Below are 25,587 nucleotides of genomic sequence, written 5' to 3' on the forward strand. Positions count from 1 at the left end.
TTGGGTCAAGATTCCTAGTCTTCCTTTTTGCCTGGAATTCTGAGATGGCTAGAAACTTTGAAAACAAAGACTGTAGTCCTTTTGTTTGAAAAAGTCAACGTGTTTAAGTCATGGCTTATTAAAGAACACAGTCGTCTCTGTTGTGAGGAATCTGTCTCCTCTTTATGAAGTGTATGAGGAAAATTGCTTTTAGTAGTAGGAAAGACTTTAGAAGTAGAAAGGATTAATAACTGTAGCAACTAGTTATAGTCACTTTGAACTGACTATGAAGATTTGAGGCCCATTTCTAACGACATTGACCCATAGAGAGCAATGAACTTTAACATTATTTCTGGCTTTGTTTCCAATTCCTCTTGAGCTTTTGCGTTAATCAATTATATATATTAATTTAATTATATAATAATTTATCTTGCATAAGTTCAATCAAGTGGCCATATTTAAGGCATACAAAAGGAGCAGGTTTTCTAATTATCAGCAATTTATTAGAAAATATCCTGATAAAAAAATTTTATATATATAGTGATGAAAACAAAACAGCCATTTCTAGGAATAATTCTGGTGAGAAATGGCTAGAACTTCGTTAAAATAGATTGAAACACATTTTTTGTGATATATAAAAGAAAACCTAAATCAGTGGATAACTGGAACACATTCCTGAACGGAAAGAAGTTTATTCGTTTGCTCTGAAACTAAACAATGTTTATTAGTTTACTCTGGTGGCCATAATAAAATATCAGAAACCGGGGATGCTATGGTCTGAGTGTTTGTTGCTCCACCAAATTTATATGTTAAAATTGTCTCGCAAAAGCTGATGATATTTGAAGGTGGAGCCTTTGGGATGTGATTAAGTCATAAGGGTGGATCCTACATGAAGGGGACTAATGCCTTTATACAAGAGACCTCAGAGAGCTGCCTTGCCCTTTCCACCATGTGAGGAGCAGTGAGAAGGCACCATCTGTGGGGAAGGAGGCCCTCACCAGACGTTAAATCTGCTGGCACCTTGATCTTTCACCTCCCAGCCTTCAAACTCTGAGAAATAAATTTCTGTTGTTTATAAGCTACCCAGTCTGTGGTATTTTGTTAAAGCAGAATCAATAGTCTAAGACCGGGTGGCTTAAACAACAGAAATAATTTTCTCAGAGTTCTGAGGGCTGGAAAATCAAAGATCCAGGTACTGGCAGGATTTAGGGTCTGGTAAGGGCTCTGGTCCTGGCTTGCAGACGGCTGCCTTCTTGGTGTTTCCACACGTGTCCTTTCTTCTCTGTACATGTGATGAGAGCGAGCTCTCTGGTGTCTCTTCCTCTTCTTATAAGAACACTATTGCAGTTGGATAAGGGCCTCACCCTCATGACCTCATCTAACTTTAATAACCTCCCTGAAAGCCTGACAGACTCCCTCTCCAAATACAATCACATTGGGAGTTAGGGCTTCAACATATTGGTGGGGACACAATTCAATGCATAACAGACAGACACCATGAAGATGTTAGCTGTAACCAAATAAATGAATTTCCAATGAAAATATGAATAAAATAGTTTTGTGGGGGACAGTGCATAGGGTGTTCCTTAACATCATCATCAAAAAATTCCAGATGTATTACAGTAAAGTGATAAAAAATCAAATTATAGAAAGACAAAATATAAGTGAATCTTCATCAAACCTTTGAAAGTGTCAATACTTTTTAAACATAGAAATAATGGAAGTAAAATTATATTAAACATAGATTTTAGTAGGTAAGCGTAAATACTTTTATATATTTAAAGTAGAGAAAAAATAATCAAATAGCCACAGTGCCCTGGTTTATATTCAGGGCTCTCTTTCCATGGGCTTAATACCATGTAATTACTTCCTTTTTTCCCTCCCTGAATTATATATACAAATAAAATACGTATACAAATGTGAATCCCCCAAATTTGAGACAGGTCTTAGTTAATTGAGAAAGTTTATTTTGTCAAGGTTGTTTGAAATGTTTGTTCCTCGGTGCCGTAAAGAAATAGTACTTGAATATAAATTTTATTTATTTAGTAAGGCCATTTTTACTTCCTGCAGAAAGGGTACACTCGCCAGCAGTTTTGCCACGAGAGTACACCAAACAAAGAAGACAGGGTCATTTATAACCTGACGTGTCCACTTTACTGCTGTGTCTGGTTTCTATTGGCTGGAATGGGCACCTCACATTCTGTATTTGTCCCAATTGGCTAGCAGCTTAGAACTTTTTAAAAGAGGCAAAGGTAGAGGGGAACAAAGGAAGGAGGAAGTAACTTGTGGAATGCTGAGGAAGGTAAAAACACTTTTAAATAAAGAAGAGGAGCAGGCTATGACCTAATGCTTGCTTAGACCAATATAAGCATGCCAGGGCAAATATTTAGGCTAAATTGTGGGAGCTAAGAACATAAAGTATATTGATTTCTTTATTACAGTTAGCAGATATTTAAGAATGTTAGCACAGGTGTTTGAATAAATTTTGCTTTTAAGAGAAGTTACTATTTATTCCTAATTAGATGGAAGGAAAGTCTTTGAAGAGGAACCTCTACTTTTTACAAGGATGACGTGCAGTGACACAGCCTTAGGAAGTCCTGACAGCACGTGCCCAAGGTGGTTCGGGCACAGCTTACTTTTATACATTTTAGGGAGACATGAGACAGCAATCAATATATGTAAGAAGTACATTAGTTTGGTTTGGAGAGGCGGGACAACTTGAAGCAAAGGCAGGAAGACTCCAAGCATGTGGGGGCTTGGAGCTTCCAGGTCCCAGATAGGTGAGAGATCAAGGATCGCATTCTTTTGAATTTCTGATTAGCCTGTCCAAAGGAGGCAATCAGATATGCATCTATCTGAGTCAGCAGAGGGTTGACTTTGAATAGAATGGGAGGCAGGTTTGCCCTAAGCACTTCCCAGCTTGACTTTTCCCTTCAGCTTAGTGATTTGGGGGGCCCAAGATTTATTTTCCCTTCACACAGATAAAATACAAGGAAAGTGTATGTGTATATATGTTTATGTGTGCGTAGTGGTGTCTGATAGTATGCCCGTGTGTTTGAGAGTGAGAGGTTGTAAATGTAGGGTGCAATGTGTGAGTGTGGATGTGTAATTTGCTCTTTGAAATAGTCTAATCACATACGGTGTTTTCTCATGCAACTGTTTGGAGGACCCTCACCTCTCATGTAGATTGTGTAACAGGCTGAGGAGACAGGAACCTGGGGTGGGGTGCGTTTTAGTCTGTTCAGGCTGCCATAACAAAATACCATAGACTGGGTAGCTCATAAACAACAGAAGCTTATTTCTCATAGCTCTGGATGCTGGGAAGTCCAAGATGAAGATGCCAGCTGACTTAGGGTCTTTTGAGAGCCTACTTTCTGTTTCATAGACCATGCCTTCTTGCTGCGTCCTCACATGCTTGAAGGGACAAGGGGTCTCTCTCAAGTCTCTTCGCAAGGGCTCCAACTTCATGACCCAGTCACTCCCCAAAGGCCCACCTTTGGGGAATTTTTTGTGAGACAGAGTCTCGCCCTGTTGCCAGGCTGGAGTGCAGTGGCACGATCTCTGCTCACTGCAATCTCTGACTTCCTGGTTCAAGCAATTCTCCTGCCTCAGCCTCCCGAGTAGCTGGATTACAGGCACGCGCCACCATGCCTGGCTAATTTTTGTATTTTTAGTAGAGATGGAGTTTCCCCATGTTGGCCAGGATGGTCTTGATTTCCTGACCTTGTGATCTGCCCGCCTTGGCCTTCCAAAGTGCTGGGATTACAGGTGTGGGCCACCACGCCCGGCCAAGGATTTTAACATATGAATGCTGGGGAGACACACTTTCAGACCATAGGGGAGTGTGAGACAAGTTTCCAGAGACCAGTTCTGTTTCCTCCGGTGTCTGGTATTGGTTCCTTCTGGTGGGTTCTTGATGTCGCTGACTTCAAGAATGAAGCCACGGACCCTCACAGTGAGTGTTACAGTTCTTAAAGATGGTGTGTCCGGAGTTTGTTCCTTCAGATGTTCAGATGTGTCCAGAGTTTCTTCCTTCTGGTGGGTTCGTGATCTTGCTGACGTCAGGAGTGAAGCTGCAGACCTTCACAGTGAGTGTTACAGCTCTTAAAGGTGGTACGTCCGTTCCTCCCAGTGGGTTTGTGGTCTTGCTGACTTTAGGAGTGAAGCCACAGACCTTCTCAGTGAGTGTTACAGCTCATAAAGGTAGTGCCGACCCAAAGAGTGAGCAGCAGCAAGATTTATTGCGAAGAGCAAAAGAACAAACCTTCCACAGCATGGAAGGGCACCCCAGTTGGTTGTGTTGGAACCGAACTGTCGATTCCCTCCTGGGCAGGGGTCGCCGCGAAGGATCACCGACACGAGATTCACGGCAGAGAGTTATTTATTACTAGCGCGCTAGGGTCCCAAGCTCTAAGTTGGCCCTGGGACCCCGAGTGCTTGTTGCAGGTTGTTTATATAGGCAAACACAAGTTCAAACACAGCTTAAGGCGCGAAATTCAAACAAAGCTTTAGGCGCGTGGTAATTGGGTCTAGCTATGGCCTGAGCAAGGTGTCTTGTTCTAATTGGTTAGAGCAGGACCTTATGAGGTTTTTTCCTGGAGTTGCTGATTCCGGGAACTTCGAGGCAGGGTGGGACCCCCGGAATTGGCAGGGTGGGACCCCATGAGGTTGTTTCCCGGAATTGGCAGGGTGGGACCCTATCAAGGTGGGACCCTATCGAGGCAGGGTGGGACCCTATCCAGAGCCACCTGGTGTTAATTTTTTCTATATGAGGCCTAGTTTCTAAGTTTTATGAGGCCTAGTTTCAGTTGCCCCTGCTGGCTCCGTAGCCAGCTTTTATTCCCTTATTTGGCCCCGCCCATGTTCTGCTGATTGGCCCATTTTACAGAATGCTGATTGGTCCGTTTTTACAGAGTGCTGATTGGTGCATTTACAAACCTTTAGCTAGACACAGAGTGCTGATTGGTGTGTTTTTACAGAGTGCTGATTGGTGTGTTTACAAACCTTTAGCTAGACACAGAGCACTGATTGGTGCGTTTACAATCCTTTAGCTAGACAAAAAAGTTCCCCAAGTCCCCACCTGACCCAGAAGCCCCAGCCGGCTTCATCTCTCAATCCCCCCTCTAAACAGGACACCCCAACAGCTGCTGGGAATTGGGCGATGACCACTCTAGCTACTTCCTGCTGGATAGGGGTGAAGAAGGGGCCCTGCGGTTGTAGTGTCCTCCAGAGGGGAACTCTTTAGGCTGGTGAAAGGGCCAGTGGGTCACTCCAGGGGTCCTCGGTAGTTGTTAGTTGAGCTCATTTGGGGTTCCATTTGTAAGACCATCTGTGCTTGGTGGCCTCGATTCTAGAGGAAACAAATTTGACAAGGAGGTTAAAAATACAGGGCCCGAAGGTGAGCAATAGCAAGATGGCTGCTGTGGGACCCAGAAAGGGGAGAAGCCATGTTGCCCAACTCCGGAGGTTGGTATAAGTGTTTGAAAGGCGTTGTCTGATTTCAGAAGCCTTTTCCTGTACATGCCGGGCGACATCTCATACTATCCCTGACTGGTTAGTGTGAAAACAACACTCTTCCCCTAAGAAGGTGCAGAGTCCTCCTTTCTCAGCAGTGAGGAGGTCTAGGACTCGGCAGTTCTGGAGAGTCACTGCTGCCAAAGAGTCTATTTGGGATTGTAGAGTAAGGATAGATTTCGTTATTTCTTGCAAACTGTCTGAGAAATCCTTTAAGAGTGTGTGGTAGTAGGATAATGAAGTAGATAAACTGGCTATTCCAGTTCCTGTAGCAGTAGCCATTCCTAACCCTATAAGTAGGGGTATTAGTTGTATGGCTCTGCGCTGATGGACTTGAGCTTTGAGGGGCACAGATAGGGTCTGATTTCCATAAAATTAGAAGTTAGGATAATACATGTTACACTGTTAACTTTTAGCAAAACTTTTGTTGAAAACCTTGTAAGTTTGGGATTTTAATTTTTCTTTGCTGTTAATAAAACCTCGTTCAGTCCATATTAACTTAGAATTGGTATAGATGGCTCCTTCCTGATTCTGTAAGTACTTTAAGGTTTGGCTGAGTGCAAACAGCTCCCATGTTTGAGCAGACCAATTATTAGGCAGTTTTCCTAACTGCTTCTACAAGAGTTTCCTTATCACTTACTGAATACCCATTGTGTCTTTTTTCCTTAATGGCCCGGGGCAACCATCTATCATCCTGTCCTGAAGGGAGTTCCTCCTAGTCTGGTCAGACCTTTGTATGGTAATTAATTAAGATTTAGATCCCCCATTAGGAAACCTGCTGGGTTAAGGATTTTTGATAGGAAGGCTATGGGTTGTCAGTGGCCTCAATGCTTTTGGGCTGTGCCCTTGTTTACACTGACAACAAGGTGGTCTTGGAGTGTTATAGGGTTACAGAGAAGACCTTCAATTATCAATTACAGGTTTTAAATTTACCCTGGCTTTTAAAGGAATAGGGTACACTGTTTTTTCTTTACTACTTCTCTCTCTCTCTTTGACTTCTTGTCTCTCTCTCTCTCTCTTTCCTTTATGCTGCCTCTGCCAGCTGCTTAAGCTGCTGTTCTCCCCTCTCCTTTCCCTTTTGATGGCTTTGGCAGTGTAAGACTGCCACCTCCTTGGGTTTTTGCCCTGCACGCAGTAACTCCATGGTTTCTTTGTGATATTTAATGGGGTTCCCCCAGAGGTTAGGAACTCCCTTTCTTTCCATATTGCAGCATGGACATGTAGGATTAGATAAGCATACTTGCTGTCTGTATACACATTTATTCTTCTTCCCTTTCCCAGATCTAAGGCTCAGGTAAGTGCCACTAGTTCTGCTAACGGGGCACTGGTCCCTGGGGGAAGAGGCTTACTTTCAAGTACTGTTACTATGGCATAACCTGCCTTTTGTATCCCATTCTCCACAAACGAACCTCCATCGGTGTATAGGTTAAGGTCAGGATTAACTAAGGGGACTTCTAAGAGATCATCTTGGGTGGCATAAGTCTGGACTATAATTTGTTGGCAGTCATGCTCGATTGGTTCCCCATCCTCTGGGAGAAAAGTGGCAGGGTTGAGGGCCACGCACGTACGTATTTGAAGCACTGGTCCCTCAAGGAGTAGCACCTGGTATCCAAGTAGGCGGTTGTCTGATAGCCATAAACTTACTTTGGCACCTAGTGTGCCATTTACATCATGAGTAGTCCAGACAGTGAGATCCTTTCCTCGTATTATTTTGATAGCCTCTGACACTAAGACGGCCACCGCCGCAACTACCCGTAAACAGTGAGGCCAGCCTTTTGCTACTACATCAATTTGCTTACTTAGGTATGCCACTGATGTGGGGTTGTCCCACGAGTCTGAGTAAGGACTCCAAGAGCTATCCCTGCTCTCTCTGTGACGTATAAAGGAAAGTTTTGTCCCGTGGGAAGGCTTAAGGCTGGAGCTTGAGTTTGTTCCTTCCACTGCCCAGACTTCAGGGCTGATTCCCTCCTCAAGTAGGGGACAACAAATGGGTAACTCGTTCCCCATATTCATGTAGATGATAACTCCACCTTTGGCTACTCCTACTGGATCCAGTGGAGTCAGTGTGATCCGCTTCTCCCACTCACCTAGTCCCCACACGCCCTGCGAGCTAGTCCCTGCGGTCCAGCGTCCACCCCTCACTTCTTCTGCCCTTTCCTTATACTTTCCTGCTGGAGTGACCGGGAAGTGGGGATGCTCTTCCCTGGACACAGGGGAGAGGGAGGGCCCCTGGGGTTGTCACTTCCTCCGCCCTTTCCTTCATGGGTGGGGCAGGAAGGGCACATTGAATGTTAGCAATTCAGCATAAAAGTGAAAACTAATTTGGTCTCAAGATTTAAGAGTCATCCAAACAACAGCTACAGGGCTAATATCTTTAATCTTTACACATTTGACAATATCCAATAAAAAGAACACCAAACTACAGCAAGACAAAGGAGCGACAGACATGGGCCTGCAGAGGACAAAAGAGAAAACAGGAGCACTCGGTAACCAAGAACTCAGGGACTTTGGAGGCAACCTGTGTGGGTTAAACATGCTCTTGAAGATTTTCATTGTTATTTCTCATTAGAAATGTAAAAAGTGGGCTGGGCACGGTGGCTCACACCTGTAATCCCAGCACTTTGGGAGGCTGAGGCAAGTGGATCACGAGGTCAGGAGTTCAAGACCAGCCTGGCCAACATGGTGAAACCCCATCTCTACTAAAAATACAAAAATTAGCCTGGCATGGTGGAGGACACCTGTAATCCCAGCTACTGGGGAGGCTGAGGCAGGAGGATTGCTTGACCTCGGGAGGTGGAGGTTGCAGTGAGCTGTGATCATGCCACTGCACTCCAGCCTGGGCGACAGAGTGAGACTCCTTCGTGGGAAAAAAAAATGCTAAATAGACAGAAGTAAAAAATATATCAAATTAGAAAACAAAAAATGACGGGGAGTGAAATTGGCATTCTAACACAAGGGGGGTAGTATTTAAAATAGCTTTTATGCTTTGGGGAAGCAATTTTATATTTTATTTAAAACATTTTAAACTAGTCATAACCTTTGACCCAGTAATTGTATGCCAAGGAATCTATCCTGAAAAACAATAATCTTAAATTTTAGGACTATTATTAATCCATAATAATAATAATAAAAGTTTCTTCTTATATCAAGATGTCCATCATAGCATTTATCATAGTAAATAATTTTGAATAAACTTTTAGAAATGGAAAAAAGCAAAGCACTATATTGTATCTCTACTCAAACTAAGATTTGACACTGTACTTGGCTCTTTTTATAATTTTTTCACTTAATCCTCACAGTAAAATCAAAAGTTTGACACAATGATTGTCCCTTTATGAGTTTTTAGCTAACAAAATGGTTATGGTAAACATAGAATAACGTGAAAAATGCTCATGACAGATGCTAAATATGAAAGCAAATGATTTACGTATCCAGTATGATTATAACCAGGTATATCGGAATCTCTCCGTGAACAAAAAAATATTGAAATCTATCTGGGGTGAACAGTTGTTATTTATTAAAATTTGCTTTTGCGAGTCCTCATGAATCTTGAGACAGTAACCACCACCACAATTGTAAAACTATCAAACATGATTTTAAGCAAACAAAAAAAAAAAAAAAAAGAAAAATCATGAAAGGAAAATAAATATCAAGATTCCGGAATCACTAAGCCAAACGGAAAAGTCAAACTGGGAACCGCATCAGACAAACCTGCCTCCCATTTTATTCCTAAATAAAATAGCTACAAAGAAAAAATAAAATAAAAAAGCTACATGCCTCCCTCACAGTTTGCCCACAAGGAAGTTAAATTCCTTGTGAGCCTCAAGATCTTTACCCTAAAACAGTTCTGTTGAACTTCATCCTGGCCATGTTAATTGATAGCTTATCTTCCCAGGCTCAGGACAGAGGACAGACAGAACTCACGATCATCGCTCTGCTCTCTGCTCACCTGCGACAAATGCATGCCTCATTGCTTCCTCTGCCCTATTGTTTATGTAAAAATGCAGATTCACCGAGTCAGACTAAGGCATCAGTGACTATTCCTCTACCCATTCCACCTCACATGTATTCAGTGAAAGGCTGATTGAAGACCCCAAAGAATGGAACCTTTTGTCCCTTATCTATCTCTAACCTGGAAGCCCTTACTTCAAGTTGTCCCACCTTTCTGGACCAAACCAATGTACATCTTATGCATATTGATTGATGTCTCATCAATGTATAAAATCAAGCCAAAATGTATAAAACCAAGCTGTGCCCTGACCACTTGGGTACATGTCATCATGTACCCAAGACATCCTGAGGCTGTCACACGCACGTCCTTAGCCTTGGCAGATAAACTTTCTAAATTAATTGAGACCTGTCTCAAATATTTTAGGTTCACAAAACCTAGCTCTCCATCAGGCAGATATCTAAAAGCAAGAAGTGATATTTTACTCAGCTAAAAGCTGCTGTCTTGTCGGCGGCGTCAGAGGCCTTCTACAATGAACTCCCTCCCTAACCCTCTGGCCTCATTCCCAGGCCCCTGTCCTCTCCTGGGAACTCCTGGGAGTGTGATGTTTGCCCCATTGTCATCTTGTCAGTGAAGCTCCCCTGACTGCCCTCATTAAGACTGCATCTGGCCAGGCATGGTGGCTCATGCCTGTAATCCCAGCACTTTGGGAGGCCGAGGTGGGTGGATCACCTGAGGTCAGGAGTTTGTGACCAGCCTGGCCAACATGGCGAAACCCCATCTCTACTAAAAATACAAAAATTACCCAGGCGTGGTGGCACACACCTGTTATCCCAGCTACTCAGGAGGCTGAGACAGGAGAATCGCTTGAACTCATGAGGTGGAGGTTGCAGTGAGCTGAGATCGCGTCAGTGCGCTCCAGCCTGGGTGACAGAGCAAGACTCCCGTCTCAAAAACAAAAACAAAAACAAAAAACCCTGCATCCTTCCTCCTTCCTACCATTCTACCTCCAATTCCCATGTCCTGCCCTCTTGTTTTCTCTCTTCGTAATGCCTGCCACCTGCCAACATAGTATAGAATGAGCTCGTTTACTTAGTCTAGTGTTTAATGTCTGTCTCACTCCACTAGAATGTAAGCATCGCAAGGGCAAGAGATTCGTTTGGTCTGTGCTGCATCTCAAGCAGGACAATGGCTGGAACATAGGAGGGTCTCCAGAAATGTTTGTCGAACGTTGCTGATGGCAGCATCCTGGAGTAGGAAAAAGACTGAAGAGTGGAAAAAGAAATCCTAACATGAATTGTGGGCAAAGGCAAGCAGTAGCTGACTTGGAAAATGATTACAGTAGGTCTTGTACCATTTGAGTTACCAGTATTGCAGATTTTTTGCACCTGCTCCACCAACAATAATTGCGTTAAGGCTTTGCAGCTGGGATATTATACCGCTTGCTTTAGGTTTTATTTTGCTTGCAAATCAATCAATACCTTACAATGATTTTAACACGGGGAGAGAGCCATAGTTGTAGACCTTGGAATGTATTTGTTTGGTCTATCTTAAAAACAATTGTTAATGTTTTGACACTGTAACTCTTTTTAGTAGTTGTGGCTTTGCAGACCTTGCTGCACTTTGATCTTTTTCTCATTCCACCTATAGATGGCAGCACACCACTACCTACGATCCGATCAACAACAGCCTGGGTTTGTAAGTCAGAGCTGTTGGTCACGAGAGAACAGCTAATGAGTAATCAGTCCAAACTGAATGGCAAATTAATGTCTTCATTACGTGAACAAACCAGCTTCCTCTATAAACAAGGTCAGAGTATTTATAACCCAGTGTATTTCATAAAAGCAAAAACGCATCTCCATTTACATAACTTCACTATGGAGCTCATGATTTATCTGCATGAAGCATATGCAAAATCTCACTTGTATACCGTCTTTAATAAGGACCCGTGCTGTTCTGATGTAATTATTAATAAAGTCACGCTTGATACGGAGCCTTGTTTTTCTCACACAAGGTAAATGAAAAGGTGATTGCTTTACACAAAAGCCACTCTTACAAGATGATATTGGGTGGCCTGTTCCAAATTGAGTTCTTAGTAATAAAAATGAAGTGTGATCCTTATTGATCAAATATATCTGCCACTTAGGTTCTATGAGAACTTATTTAAAATTTAGAGTTGGTTACACAGGTATAAAGTTTGATATTTACCATATAATATATGTCACTTCAATTCAGTGAATTGAATGCTTAATTTTGCCATCCTTGTCAGAGAACAATGTAGAAATTTCAGAAACTCTTTTCACAAAATGACCAGGTGTCAAAGACTCTGAATTTCTGTTTTTAGATCAGTGTCATCCAATAGAAATATAAAGTGAGACAAATGCAAGTTGCATGTGAAGTTTTAAATCTTCTAGAAACCACATTTTAAAAAGTAAGAAAAGAGGTGAAATTAATTTGAATACTGTACTGTATTTTATTTAACCAGATATATCCAAAATATTATTTTTAGCAGGTAATCTATATAAAAATTATTGCGATATTGCACATTCATTTTTTAAAATCTGGTGTGTATTCTACACTCACAGCTCATCTAGATTTGGATGAGCCAGATTTTAAGTGCTGAATAGCCACATGTGGCTAGTGGCCACTACCATGGCTCTAAAGACTTAGTGCCTCTTATGAGGTGAATTGTGTGCCCCCCAAATTCATGTGTTGGAATCCTAACCCCCACTACCTCAGAATGTGACCTTATTTGGAGATAGGGTTGTTACCAAGTAAAAACAAGGTCATTTTAGGGTGGACCTTTAGGGTGGATCCTAATACAGTATGACTGATGTCCTTCTGAAATGGGGAGACCTGGAGACAGGCTCACACACAGGGAGAGCTCCATGTGGAGAGGAAGGCAGAGACGGGGTGATGCATCTCCAAGCCAAGGACCATCAAAGATCACCACCATCCCCAGAAGCTAGGAGGGAGCCATGGAACAGAGTCTCCCTCACAGCCTCAGAAGGAACCAACCCTGCTGATGTCTTGATTTTGGACATCCAGCCTCCAGAACTGTGAGAGAACACATTTCTGCAGTTTAAGGCACCCGACCTGTGGTGCATTGTTACAGCAGCCCTAGCCAACCACTACGGAAACTTTGGTTGGTGGCTGCCATTGTTCCAAAGGTTTCCTCTCCTTGCCTTGAATCTCCTCTTCTCTTCCTTCTGCGCTTTCTCCTCTGGCCTCTCTGTCACTCAACTTTCCTGCCCTCTCTCATCGTATTCCATAGGATCTCCCTCTCATAGCGCAGAGGTAAGCAGGGAGTTTCTGTTGCAATAAGCGGGAGATGAGTTCCACCTGAGCAGGGAGATGCCTGACTTGTTCCACATCTCTACTGGGGATAATATTACCCGCCAGCTGTCCCCTGGAGCTACCGTTGTGTAGATGAAGGGCTGACTCAGAAAGTGCTTTGAAATCCATAAATAATACATGGATGAGAATGAGTATTTTGTGTGTTTTACTTTCACGTGTTAGGACTCAAAGGTGGAATGAAGCATTCTCTAAGTTACTTTGGTTTCTTCTCTCTGTAATTATCTAGGGTTCCTACTTCATGGTAGGGAATGTGTGAAATGGCATAGGCTCTGCCACTTTCTTGCCATCTGTCAGTAGTGGGCTTCTACTGGCTGCCTCCCAAGAATGTTTTATATCCTCTCCACCCAGCGCAGAACGGCCTCCCTAATTCACAAACCACGTGTTAAGGTGATATGGATCCCACCGCCATCTCTAGAAGTGGGTCCCAAATAGGGTGACTGCATCAGATAATTCCAAGGGGTATCATCTTGATACAGTTTGGCTTTGTGTCCCCACCCAAATCTCATCTTGAATTGTAATCCCATAATCCCCATGTGTCATGGGAGGGACCTGGTGGGAGACAATTGAATCAGGGTGGCTGTTTCCCCCATGCTGTTCTCGTAATAGTGAGTGAGTGAGTTCTCAGGAGATCTGATTGCTTTATAAGTGTCTGGCATTTCCCCTGCTGGCACTCATTCTCTCTCCTGCTGCCCTGAGAAGAGGTGCCTTCCACCAGGATTGTAAGTTTCCCGAGGCCTCCCTAGCTATGGAGAACCGTAAGTCAATTAAATCTCTTTTCTTTATAAATTACCCAATCTCGAGTATTTCTTCATAGCAGCATGAGAACGGACCACTACACATCTGCATTGTCATAAATGTGTCTACTGAACTTGAGGTTGTGCAGTGCACAACCTGCACAGTCGTATCTGATAGCCCCAATCCTGCACAATTAAATCATTCAGGCAATCCCATCTCTCTGACCACAGTCATAAGTACAGAATGGGCACTAACATTTCTTAAAGCTGTGGGGAGAGATTTTCCAGGGTTACTGAGAAAAAAAAAAAAAACAAAACCAAAAGACTCTTGCCTTCTCCGGGAACCTACTGAAAGACAGCATTCTGAGTGTGATATAAATATATAAGGCTGGCAGCTGTGCTCATGAGAGAAGGGCCAGTACCTTTGGAGAAGTCATTAGGTGGAGCTTGAAGAATAAGAGAACAGAGTTCTGAAAGAGCCAGGGCTTGTGCTTGTGCCTCTGGATCAAGCCTTGCCTGAAGCACCTGTGCAGTTTTTTACATGAGCCCATGTATTTGCTTTATAGAGATGACTTGAGTTGGATTTTCTGTCCCTTGCTACCCAAAGAATTCTAAATACTATACTGGAGATGGAAGTAAAGAAAGGGGGAGATAGAGATGTGTTTCTGGTTGATAGTGCAACAACTAGTAAAAACAAAAACAAAACTTCTTCAATCATCCACAACAGTTGCCACAGCAATTTGAATTACATTTTCTAATGAAAACCAGGCTAAATGATTGTTAGCACTCTCAGCTAACTCACAGCAATGTTCTTAAGTCTATTTGTGATTGTCCAAAGCTAAAAATATACCAGTTGGCATTAAAAACCTAAACTATTTCTACCACTGTATGGCTTTTAACTAGAGGTTTGTGGTCTAGCCTGAAAACTTAATCTACTATGCATATCTTTATTTCTAAACTAATACGTTCTTTTGAGTTCAGTCTACCTAAAAACATACTTCTGGTGTACTACCTATTTGTAAGGTAAAACTTGTCATAGGCATAATAACATTGCCCCCATTGTTCTTATTAATTCATAGCAAGGGGGAACACTACTGTGTAGATGTTATAAATGCTTAGGCAAGGCAGACCATTTAGCTCTTAACCTGGTTTCCTACTGCAAATATCAAAAGTTGGATCAACATATGCCCCTAGTTACAAAGATGTAACATCATTTCTAAAGTCTTTAGCAGCAAAATCCTAAAGGGCCCCTAAATTTCAGTCTTAACTTTGTTCCAGCCACATCCCAGCTGTTTCTCGCAAGTACTTCATTATCTGCAGGCTGTTTTCAGTTCATTCTGGGACCAACAAGAGGCCACTAGGACAGTATATCAATAGGACAATCCTTGCCAAATAATGAAATTTGGAAATAGGCTGGGCACGGTGGCTCATACCTCTAATCCTAGCACTTTAGGAGGCTGAGGCAGGAGGATTGCTTGAGCCTAGGAGTTGAAGGTTGCAGTCAGCTATGATTGCACCGCTGCACCCCAGGTTGGGTAGACAGAGCGAGACCCTGTCTCTTAAAAAAAAAAAAAAAGTTTTTGGCTACTTTGTAACTGAAAGAGATCAATCCCTAGAACGTCCTTCCTAGGGAAGCCGGGCTACCTGCCTAGCCTCTTTCTGCGTGCCTCTCTTGGGTACATGGGTTTTTCTGTTGTGCCCCTTCCCAAAGCAGGAGCTGGCATCTCCTTGCCTCCTGCAAACTTTAGTCCCATGGATCCTCTTCTTGTTTTCTGCACTGATTTTGTATCGATTCCTCTGGAGCAAACCTTGGAAGCTGCTGTCAGATATGCCAGGGCTCTCTGCCCTGTTGCGTTCTGTGTTGCTAGCTGGAGATTACCCCCTGGGTTTGTTTCAAGACGCTTGGAACCAGAATAGAGGTGACACTCTCCTGTTTGTACTCTCTCTGGCTGTGATTTTTAAATCCTTGTTCTGAGCCTACTGTTTTTTTTTTTTTTTTTTTTCTTCTCTGCCTCACTTTTCTAGCTCATTTCCTTCTGTATCTTCCACTGGCTCAGTTTGCCTGAGCCCTCTGCATTTGGCACTAAATCGTAGTTTATTCTAATCCTTTGCCTGGAAGCTGATGCTGGTAACCAGATGGCAATAAAAAGACACTGAATGCAACATTTATACCTGTGAGTTGAGAGACAATACTCGTTACTTCCTGGGAAAACAGTTGGTGTTTTTCTCAGTTGGGGTAAAATGCTATTTCCAAAAATCCTATTGTTTTCTTACTTGGAAAAATGTTAAAATATATTTATTAGAAAGTATGCTTTTAAATATTTTTTAGTCTAAAGAAATATTGCTGCTTCTCAGAGTTTTGGCAAATATTGCTTTTCATTTGTTCTTCTTTTCCTGTCTCTTCTTTCTTTTCACTCTCTTACCATCCATAGATTTAAATTACATGTCATTTTATTATTGTTCACTGTATTAATTAAACTCGCTTTTTATGTTAGTTCAAAAAGATGGATGTGTGGAGTATTTTAAATTTGACTCTTAAAAAAAGCACAGTATATTACAGATTAGAAAGTTATTATTTTTTCTGACATCCAGCAAGCACCATTTCTCTGTTCTTAAGCTATCTGACAGCTTGGGGACAGATACGAGCCTTTGATACAAACTGGGCCAGAGTATTCTTTCCTGAGACTTTTCAAACTAAAGCTAGAAGAGAGGTGCCCCCTGTATTAGTCAGCTACTGCTGCGTAACAAAGAACTATAAAATCAGAGTCACTTAAAACAGTGAGCATTTATTTACTTCACATCTCTTCAGGTCTACTGAGTGGGCTCCACTGATCTCAGCAGGCCTGCTCATATGTCTTTAGGCTGGCAGTGGGTGGTTTGATTTAAGGATGTCTCTAGTCCACACTGCATGTTTGCACATCTGTTACCTATGTCTTTGCTATGGTTTGGATACTTGAACCTTCCAAGTATCATGTTGAAATTTGATCCTCGGCCGGGCGCGGTGGCTCAAGCCTGTAATCCCAGCACTTTGGGAGGCCGAGACGGGCGAATCACGAGGTCAGGAGATTGAGACCATCCTGGCTAACACAATGAAACCCCGTCTCCACTAAAAATACAAAAAAATTAGCCGGGCGTGGTGGCGGCGCCTGTAGTCCCAGCTACTCGGGAGGCTGAGGCAGGAGAATGGCGGGAACCCGGGAGGCGGAGCTTGCAGTGAGCCGAGATCACGCCACTGCACTCCAGCCTGGGCGACAGAGCGAGACTCCGCCTCAAAAAAAAAAAAAAAAAAAGAAATTTGATCCTCAATGTTGGAGGCAGGGCCTGGTGGGAGGTGTTTGGGTCCTGAGGGAGGATCCCTCATAAATGGCTTGGTGCCATTCTTGTGGGGATGCGTGAGTTCTCGTGAGAGCTGGGTTTTGAAAAGAGCTTGGCACCTCCTCCTCTTTCTGTCTCTTGCTTCCTCTCTCACCACGTGGCTCCCCTTCACCTTCCACAATGAGTGGAAGCAGCCTGAAGCCCCCATCAAAATGAGATAGATACCAGTGCCATGCCTGTACAACCTGCAGAACTGTGACCCAAATAAACTTTTTTCCTTTATAAACTGCCCAGCCACAGGCATCTTTTTTTTTTCTTTCTTTCTTTCTTTCTTTTTTTTTTTTTTGTAGCAACGTCAAAACAGATTAAGTCAGTCTTTAACCTTTCAGCAGACTAGTTGGGGAATATTCCACAAGACAGCAAGTGAGAACCTGCAAGGTCACATAGACCTAGGCGTGAAGGTCATATTATGACTTCTACTCTTATGCCATTGGCCAAAGTAAGTCAAATGAACAAGCACAAACTCAAGGCACAGGCATACATCACCCGCTAGGAGGCCATGCTAAGGGTGTGGATACGTGGAAGGGTGAAGAACTGGACCAGTCTTTCAATACCACAGCCCCTTTCTTCGGGCATGGAGCTGCTAGGAGTAAGCCCCACATGCGGACATCTGTCTCTGGTAGGAGAAGACAAAGCCAAGATCTAGAGAGATGCAGTGGAAGACAGGATGGGAGAGGGTCCCGATCATTTTCTAGTTATTAATAACATCTTTGGCTGTACTTAGATGGCTGCACTTGGGAGGTTTGGTTAATCATCTTTTTTTTTGTTTGTTTGTTTACTATGAGGTAGGCTACTCCACAACCCCTCCAAACTCTTCTTTCTTGCATTAATTAGTATAAATTGCATTTCTGCTACTTGCAACCAAAGGGTTATGACCCATATATACTATTTCTTCTAGATCAGAGGGGGTTTTTATATCAAAAGTTGCTGTCCCTATCCCAATGCAAAGCTTTTTAAGTTGATTTTTAGGAGGATAAAATCTTTCATATTGGAAATAAACATTGTCACCTATATTTCACAGGTTATTAGTTTATTAAGTTAAACAGAACGACATAGTTTCAAATAAAAGTGTTACTGAATTTGCAGTAAAAATTACACATAATTAGCATAAATTAGAAAAGGTATATAAAATGGTTGGCACAAGGCAATAACATCCCTACTTTTAACCCATGAATTTTATCCCTAGGAATTTACCTCAATAAAGTAATCTAACAGATGCAAATGCTCATATGCATGAAACAATTTATGACAACTGTCATAATAATAAATTAAAGGGACATATCTAAATTAAGAGAATGCTTTAACAAATTATGTTAGTTTATCAGGATGGAATATTATGTAGTCTTTAACTATGTTAATTATAGTTAATTAAGAAAATTATATAAAATTTCAAAATTTGTTTATGACATAGTACGTGAAAAAGCAAAACAAAACGCAAAATTACATGGACATCCAGACTGTGTATATGTGGTCACTCTCACTTTATACATGCAAACACACACAACACACACAGACCCACACAACCATTTTCTTCTTGTGTGCAGTAGACCAAAAAAAAAAAAAACATTTCAAATCTACCTGTTATTTTCTCTTGTTCAGCTAGGAGACATACATCATCTTTGATTAAAAGTATTCTTCACTGGGTTATTTATGCAAAGCCAAAATTCTATTCTAGACTCAAGAAGCTCGAGCCAGACATCCTGAACAGCTCTGAATAAAATTATCAAAGGCTGAATTTGTCATGTGCAGAATTGCATCTTTGCAGGATTATGATGCTGTTGCCTGTGGGTGAGGATGTGATGGATAACACCCTTACTTGCAGTGAGGGTAAGGGGAGTTGGAGAAGGTAACCTGGGGACTGGTGGCTCATGGTAATTGATGGACTAGGGGAGGCCACATAGAGAGGAAGCCAGTGGAGAGGCATGGCTGATGGACTCAACTCCAAGAGCAGTGATAGTTCATATCCAGTACTGTATTTTTCTTTCTCTCCATTATAATTCCCTCATTATTCTCAAGCCTCCAGGAAATTGTCTTAAATGTTTATCCAGATATTTGCTATACTTTTGGAAATTAAGGGAGGAGCCTGCAACTCTCCTTGCATAAAACAAGAGTCTGTCTTGCGTGAAAAAGTGATAAGAAGATATTCAGTAGAGATCTGAGGGGAAATCTCGGAGAAGAGGTCCAGAATAAGTTAAGTGTGGACTGCATAAGAATTCCATTGGTATGGGAGACTGTATTTCTGTTTGCCAAATATTTTACTTTTCCTCCATCTTTTGCCATGGAAGGAGTTTACTCTTCAACTCTGCCAGACTCAAGAGAGGCCATGTGATTTGCTGTGGCTGATGAAATGGGAGCAGCAAAAACGTGTTATCATTTCTGGGAACCAGTGCACTGTTCTCTTTGTCTCCCTTCTCTCACCCTGGGCCTGATAATGTTCCAGCTGGATGCTGCTCTATCATCGTGGAACCTAGAGTGAGGTTTGGGGAAAGCATCAAAGCCAGAGCCAACTTTCATTCAACATGTTGTGATGGTTAATTTTGTGTGTCAACTTGACTGGATCATGGAGTGGCCAGATATTTGGCTAAGCTTTTCTGGGTGTCTGTGATGGTGTTTCCAGATGAGATTTGCATTTTAGTCAGTGGACTCCATAAGATAGATTTTTCTTCCCTGAATGGAAGGGTATTAGCCAATTTGTTGAGAGCCTGAACAGAACAAAAGGTGGAGGAAGGAGAATTCATCTCCTCTGCCTGACTGTTTGAGCTGGGATATCAGTCTCCTTCTGCCCTCAAACTGAGACTTAACATCATCAGCTCCACTTGTTCTCAGGCCTCGAGTCTGAAACCAAACTACACCATCAGCTTTCCTGGTTCTGCAGCTTGCAGATGGCAGAGCATGGGACTTAGCCTTCGTAATCAAGTGAGCTAATTCCTCAGAATACATCCATCTGTGTTAGTCCATTCTCACACTGCTATGAAGAAATACCTGAGATGAGGTAATTTATAAAGGAAAGAGGTTTAATTGACTCACAGTTCTGCATGGCTGGGGAGGCCACAGGAAACTTACAATCATGGCGGAAGGTAAAGGGGAAGCAGGCACCTTCTTCACAAGGGCGGCAGGATAGAGTGAGTGCAAGCTGGGGAAATGCCAGGCACTTATAAAACCATCAGATATCATGAGAACTCACTATCACAAGAACAGCGTGGGGGAACCGCACCCATGATCCAATTACCTCCACCTGGTCCTGACCTTGACACATGGGGATTGTGGTGATTACAGTTTCAGGTGGGATTTGGGTGGGGACACAGAGCCAAACCATATCACTATCTCTCCCCCTTATTCCCCCTCTCTCTGTTAAATCCTTTATTGGTTCTATTTCTCTGGAAAACCCTAAATACTGTGGGAAAGAAGTAAACCTTTGTGTTGTAAGCTGCTGAGACTTTGGGGTTATTTGTTACTATAGCATGATCTGGCCTATTCTAATTTATACAATGGGATTTTTTTTTTTTTCTACAAACTCTAAGGAAGTAGCAGGTGGAAGGCTGGACCTTATGTTGCCATCAGTAGGGGGGTTTCTATGGTATGAAGACCTATGAGCCTTTTGGGTTACTCTTTGACTTGCACTTGGGCTTTGATGTTGATGCCAAGCAGTATATTTATACTCCTCTAAAATGTGTTTTTCTCTCTTTAAATGGTATTTTGTTAACTTTCACCAGCTCGTCTCAACTTTTGCCTCTAATTTTTCCCATAATATTCACTAACTCTAGTGATAGCTGTCTATGCACATTGTACTGACACTAATTCAGAGAGTGTGTTGGATGAATTTTGATTTGATTTGTATGTAACTGTCAAAAACTGTATTTGAGAAAACAGTTGCATCCTTGGCAAAACCTGGAAGTCTCTATGTTAACAGTTTTCCCAATTTTTATTTTAGGAAGCCATTCTGCATATTATGTTTTTAAATAAAAGACTTTAGGCTGACAATTTAGCATTTAACCGCTGTCTCCGTGCCAATTCCACAAGAGCAGGGATCTAGATTAATTAGAGAAAGCTCATTGGTTTCTGATGGAGGGGGCATTCATAGAAACAACCTGCTGACAACTAAGGAACTACTGCGATGGGATGGGCAGCCTGCAGCTTCACTCGGCGGGCAGCCTCCACAGGTACTTTAATTCCTCGCTCTTCTGGCCAGGTGTCTCTTGGTAAAGGCAGGTAGAGGAAGCAAAGCAATTACCTAGATAATTAAGGAAAAACAAACCTGTATGTGGCAATCAAGGAAAAACAAACCTGTCTGTGGCAGGTAACTTGGGGAGCTGCTTCTAATTTTCTAGGCAACTATTTTCATTCTTCACTTCCCTGGTGTCAGCAGGAATCTGAGCTAGATCCCAAGAGCAACTTGAACAATGACAATGGTCTCAGTTGGCAAACCTGGCCTCATAGGAGCTTCCCTCCTCATTGATCTAGAGTTTGAAATGGCTTTGTCAGATCTCAGGGGCGTGCTCCTACTGATTTACGGCAAAATCCCAATAACAGCTGTGAAAATGTTTATCCATTTGTGAAACTTCAGAAAGCGGGTCTAGCATATCATTCTTTCTGGTGATTCTGGGGCAAGGTGAGAACTGTACCCTCACAGGCCGGGTGAGTAAGATTCTAGTTGTGGTGGAGGCCAAGGAAGAAGATGTACTATTTGTCAATCTCTCTAGGAGGCATTTGCTGAACCTTCCCCTCCTTTACCTTCCTACAAGGCAGCTCCGACGACTTCTACTTTACAGATGAGAAGATGGAGCCTCCACAAGGCACACAGCTGGTGAGTGACAAAACCAGAATTCAAACCCAGGTCCATTTGATCGTGACATTTGTTTCCACTACCCTAGTGGCTCTGGGAGAAGGCAGGACCCCTATATTTCTGTAAAGTCCCACAGTTGTTTCTAGTGTCATCCGGGTTGGAAGCTGTACGTTAAGTCAGTGGTTCTCAGACTTTAGCATGTGTTAGTATTTCCTGTTACGCTTGTAAAAACACAGACTGCAGGCCCCACACTTAGATTTCGGACTCGGTAGGTCGGTCTGAGTTGGGACCCAGAAATTTGCATTTCTAACAAGTTCTGAAGTGATGCTGATGTAGGGGGCCTGGGCACTACACTGTGGGAACCACCACTGCTGCATTAAGGTGAACTCAGAGCTGAATCTGACGTGCAAATCTACGTTAATGGAGATGACATCAGATATCTGCAAAGTCACTTAATAGAATGGTTGAGACTAAGTCTTGAATAATATTAAAACTAACACATCTAAAAAGACTATGTCCATCACAGGTGGATGGTCAGAATAGAAGCATTACATAACGGGGTAGAAAATGTAGCTGATGCTATTCATCTGGAAGGAAGAAGTGATGTAAGGGTCAGTTTTCACCTTTGCTTTGAATTCCCTGGACAGCAAGCAATCATATGAGCATTAATTTGATTTATTTTTTCAGGTGTCATATCTGATTTCAGATACATAAAACGGTCTCAAGTGTGTTTTTCACGACCACCACTTTGTAGTCCTGTTGATGCCGCTGCTGTTGAAGTCTATGTGAATGGCGCCCCCTGGTGGAATGGAAAAGGTAGTGTATTACAGTCGTTGTAAATGAATGACCTAGGGTTGTTATCATGCTCAGCTGGTAGAGACCACTCCATTCACCTTAAACTAGCGAGCCTGAGGACCAGTCCCGGGGAACCATGAGAGCGTGATCTCCCAGAGCCCTGCCCTTGAGAAGGGTTCTCCTCAGCAATACTCCAACTGACCCCAGACCTAAAAATTCTTAAATTGTGAAAACGGTAGAAGATGGTTAGCAAATCCATATGCTATCATGATACATACCTTTCTTCTTAGTTCCATGGGATGAAATGATGTCAAGATTTGACTTACAGAGTAGGGATTGTGACTGAAGCCTTTGGACAGGTATTTAGGCCCTTTTTAGTGTCCCCTCTTGTCTAGAGAATGGGACGCCAGGAATGTCAGATGCTTTTCAGCCTCTCCCCTGCTCTTATGCCTAGAAACAGGAGCCCCACAAAGGTCTGTCATTCCTCAGGGCTGACGAAAAGCCCTGTGGCTCAATGGCCAGAAGCATGTCTTTGTGGCCAAGTAAGAAGTCTCTTGGTTTGAACTCTTTGGTCTAGAGACAGATTCTTCTACCAGTGGTGTAAAACCCTAAAGAGGCTCTGCATAAGACCTACCAATGCCCTGTGTCTCATGACACCCTGCCCCCACCACTGGAAGGCCGCGCCATCCTGCTTCTCTGTGATCTGCAAGTTTCCCAGCAACACCTGGATTCGAAGCTCAAGTCCACCACTTAATAGCTATGGACCTAATGTATCAGATGTTATAAGGATTACAGAGAAAGAGGTATAGATAAAGCTGGTAGCAGTGACTGACACATCTTTCCATTACATAATTCTGACATGCATTATTATTGTAGTTTTCTGTTATTCAGACATACTTGTTAAGAAGGCGCTGGGGACAATTTGTACATGCTGGGTATAAAAGGGCTTGGAAAGTATTTCACGAATGGAGTTAGCATTGAGGAGTCCAATCCATGTACAATGGGTAGAATTAGAGAGGCATTGAGGGTAGTTTATTAGTCTGTTTTCAAACTGCTGATAAAGACATACCTGAGAGTGGGTAATTTATAAAGAAAGAAGAGGTTTAATGGCCTCGCAGTTCCATGAGGTTGGGGAGGCTTCACAATCATGGCAGAAGGTGAAAGGCACATCTTACATGGCAGCAGCCAAGAAAGAATGAGAGCCAAGCAAAAGGGGAAACCCCTTATGAAACTCTCAGATCTTGTGAGACTTATTCACTACCATGAGAACAGTATGGAGGAAACTGCTTCTTTGATTCAATTATCTTCCACCAGGTCCCTCCCACAACACATGGGAATTATGGGAGCTACAATTCAAGATGAGATTTGGGTGGGGACACAGCCAAACCATATCAGGTGGTTACATAAGAGAGTCAGTAGAGAGGTATGAACTCCAGAGGAGATAACTCACCTGGAAAGTAGGCAATCAGGAATATAAGATCCCAGTACAATAATAATTAAAAAAAAAAAAAAAAAGAGGCTGTGGGTATGGGAGGCGTATCTCAGAGAGAAGAAACACTACTGTTCGTGCCTGTGAAACCCAAGATTTCCCCTTCCTCCTAAGGGTGCTCTCCCTCTGATGAGAGTTGTTTACACTGCTGACTAGAAACTATTAAGGTTTACAAATCAATTTGTGTGGGTTGTGGCCAGCATTTAAAAAACAGAACAGAATATGAAACATCAGTGTGCATTGCACATAGTGAGTAAATATTACTTTATGAAACTTTCATCAGTTACACATGTACGTGTGTATAGGGGTATGATGTAAAGTGTGTTATTCCTTTGGGTCTTGGTACAAGGAGTTGAGAGCTGCATCTCTAGTGAATTCACTGGGGTGGGGAGCAGGATGGGGAGTTTTCTCATGTCTGCTCTTGCGAGGTCCTCTTGACTATTTACTTTCCAGGATGGTTTTCCCCATCGGCCTTTTCTGAGAGTCTGAGTCAGTTTGGGCTGCTATAACAAAGTACCGTAGATTGCGTGGCTTAGAAATTACAGATATTTATTTCTCACAGTTCCAAGATTAGGATGTCGGCATGGTCGGGTGCTGATGAGGACCCTCTTCCGGGTCACAGCCTGCCGTCTTCTTGTATCCTCAGAAAGAGAGAAGAGCCGGTGTGGTGGCTCATGCCTGTAATCCCAGCACTTTGGGAGGCCGAGGCAAGTGGATCACTTGAGGTCAGGAGTTCAAGGCCAGGCTGACCAACCTGGTGAAACCCCATATCTACTAAAAAATACAAAAAATTTGCTGAGCATGGTGGCGTGTGCCTCTAATCCCAATTACGTGGGAGGCTGAGGCAGGAGAATCATTTGAACCTGGGGGGTGGAAGTTGTGGTGAGCCAAGATCGTGCCATTGCACGCCAGCCTGGGCAACAGAGTGAGACTTGGTCTCAACAAAAGAAAGAAAAAGGAAGGATGGAAGGAAGGGAGGGAGGGAGGGAGGAAGGGAGGAAGGAAGGAAGGAAGGAAGGAAGGAAAGAAAGAAACTCTCTGGGGACTCCTTTATAAGGTCACTAATCCCATCAGAAGGGATCCACCCTCATGACCCGATTACCTATCAAGGTTCCATTTTCCAGAACCAGGCAGGGCATTTTGGTATATAATGCATTTCCATTAAATAGAAGTAACGTGAAAAAAATTCATATTACATTTACTGTCAGTAAGAGTTTAGTTGCAGAAACCCCAGAATTTATTGAATTTCTAACTTTTTTTAAAAAAAAGTATTTTAAAACTGTATCTATATTATTTGGCTATTTTAGTAAATAACTCACCATACTTGTGTGTAAGTGCAAATTCTTGAAGTTTTTTATTTTTTCAAATGGAATCTGTTAATTTACCATCATAGAAATAGGATTCCCTATTGTAAAAAATTCAGCTGGTAAAAACATGTACATTAAATGCACCTTCAGGTTTTTTTTTTTTTTTTTTTTTAAGAAGTAGAAGTTACTGTGGAAGGCCGGGCACAGGCAGATCATTTGAGGTCAGGAGTTCGAGACCAGCCTGGCCAACATGGTGAAACCCCATCTGTACTAAAAATACAAAAAAATTAGCCAGGCATGGTGGT

The 25,587-nt window shown here is 42.6% G+C and overlaps 1 protein-coding gene across 1 annotated transcript in view; it reads left to right on the plus strand.

The window, feature by feature from the left end:
- LOC105472770 (BTB domain and CNC homolog 1) overlaps nucleotides 1–22,501 on the plus strand; it is an 83,887-nt gene extending 61,386 nt beyond the window's left edge. Inside the window, exons 5-6 of the mRNA XM_071095556.1 lie at nucleotides 21,609–21,712; nucleotides 22,379–22,501. Coding sequence (XP_070951657.1) covers nucleotides 21,609–21,712; nucleotides 22,379–22,391 — 117 coding nt within the window. The 3' untranslated portion in view covers nucleotides 22,392–22,501. The remainder of the gene's footprint in view (nucleotides 1–21,608; nucleotides 21,713–22,378) is intronic.
- The last annotated feature ends 3,086 nt before the right edge of the window (nucleotides 22,502–25,587 follow it).

The sequence above is a fragment of the Macaca nemestrina genome, chromosome 4 (assembly GCF_043159975.1).
Source record: "Macaca nemestrina isolate mMacNem1 chromosome 4, mMacNem.hap1, whole genome shotgun sequence".
NCBI lineage: Eukaryota > Metazoa > Chordata > Mammalia > Primates > Cercopithecidae > Macaca > Macaca nemestrina.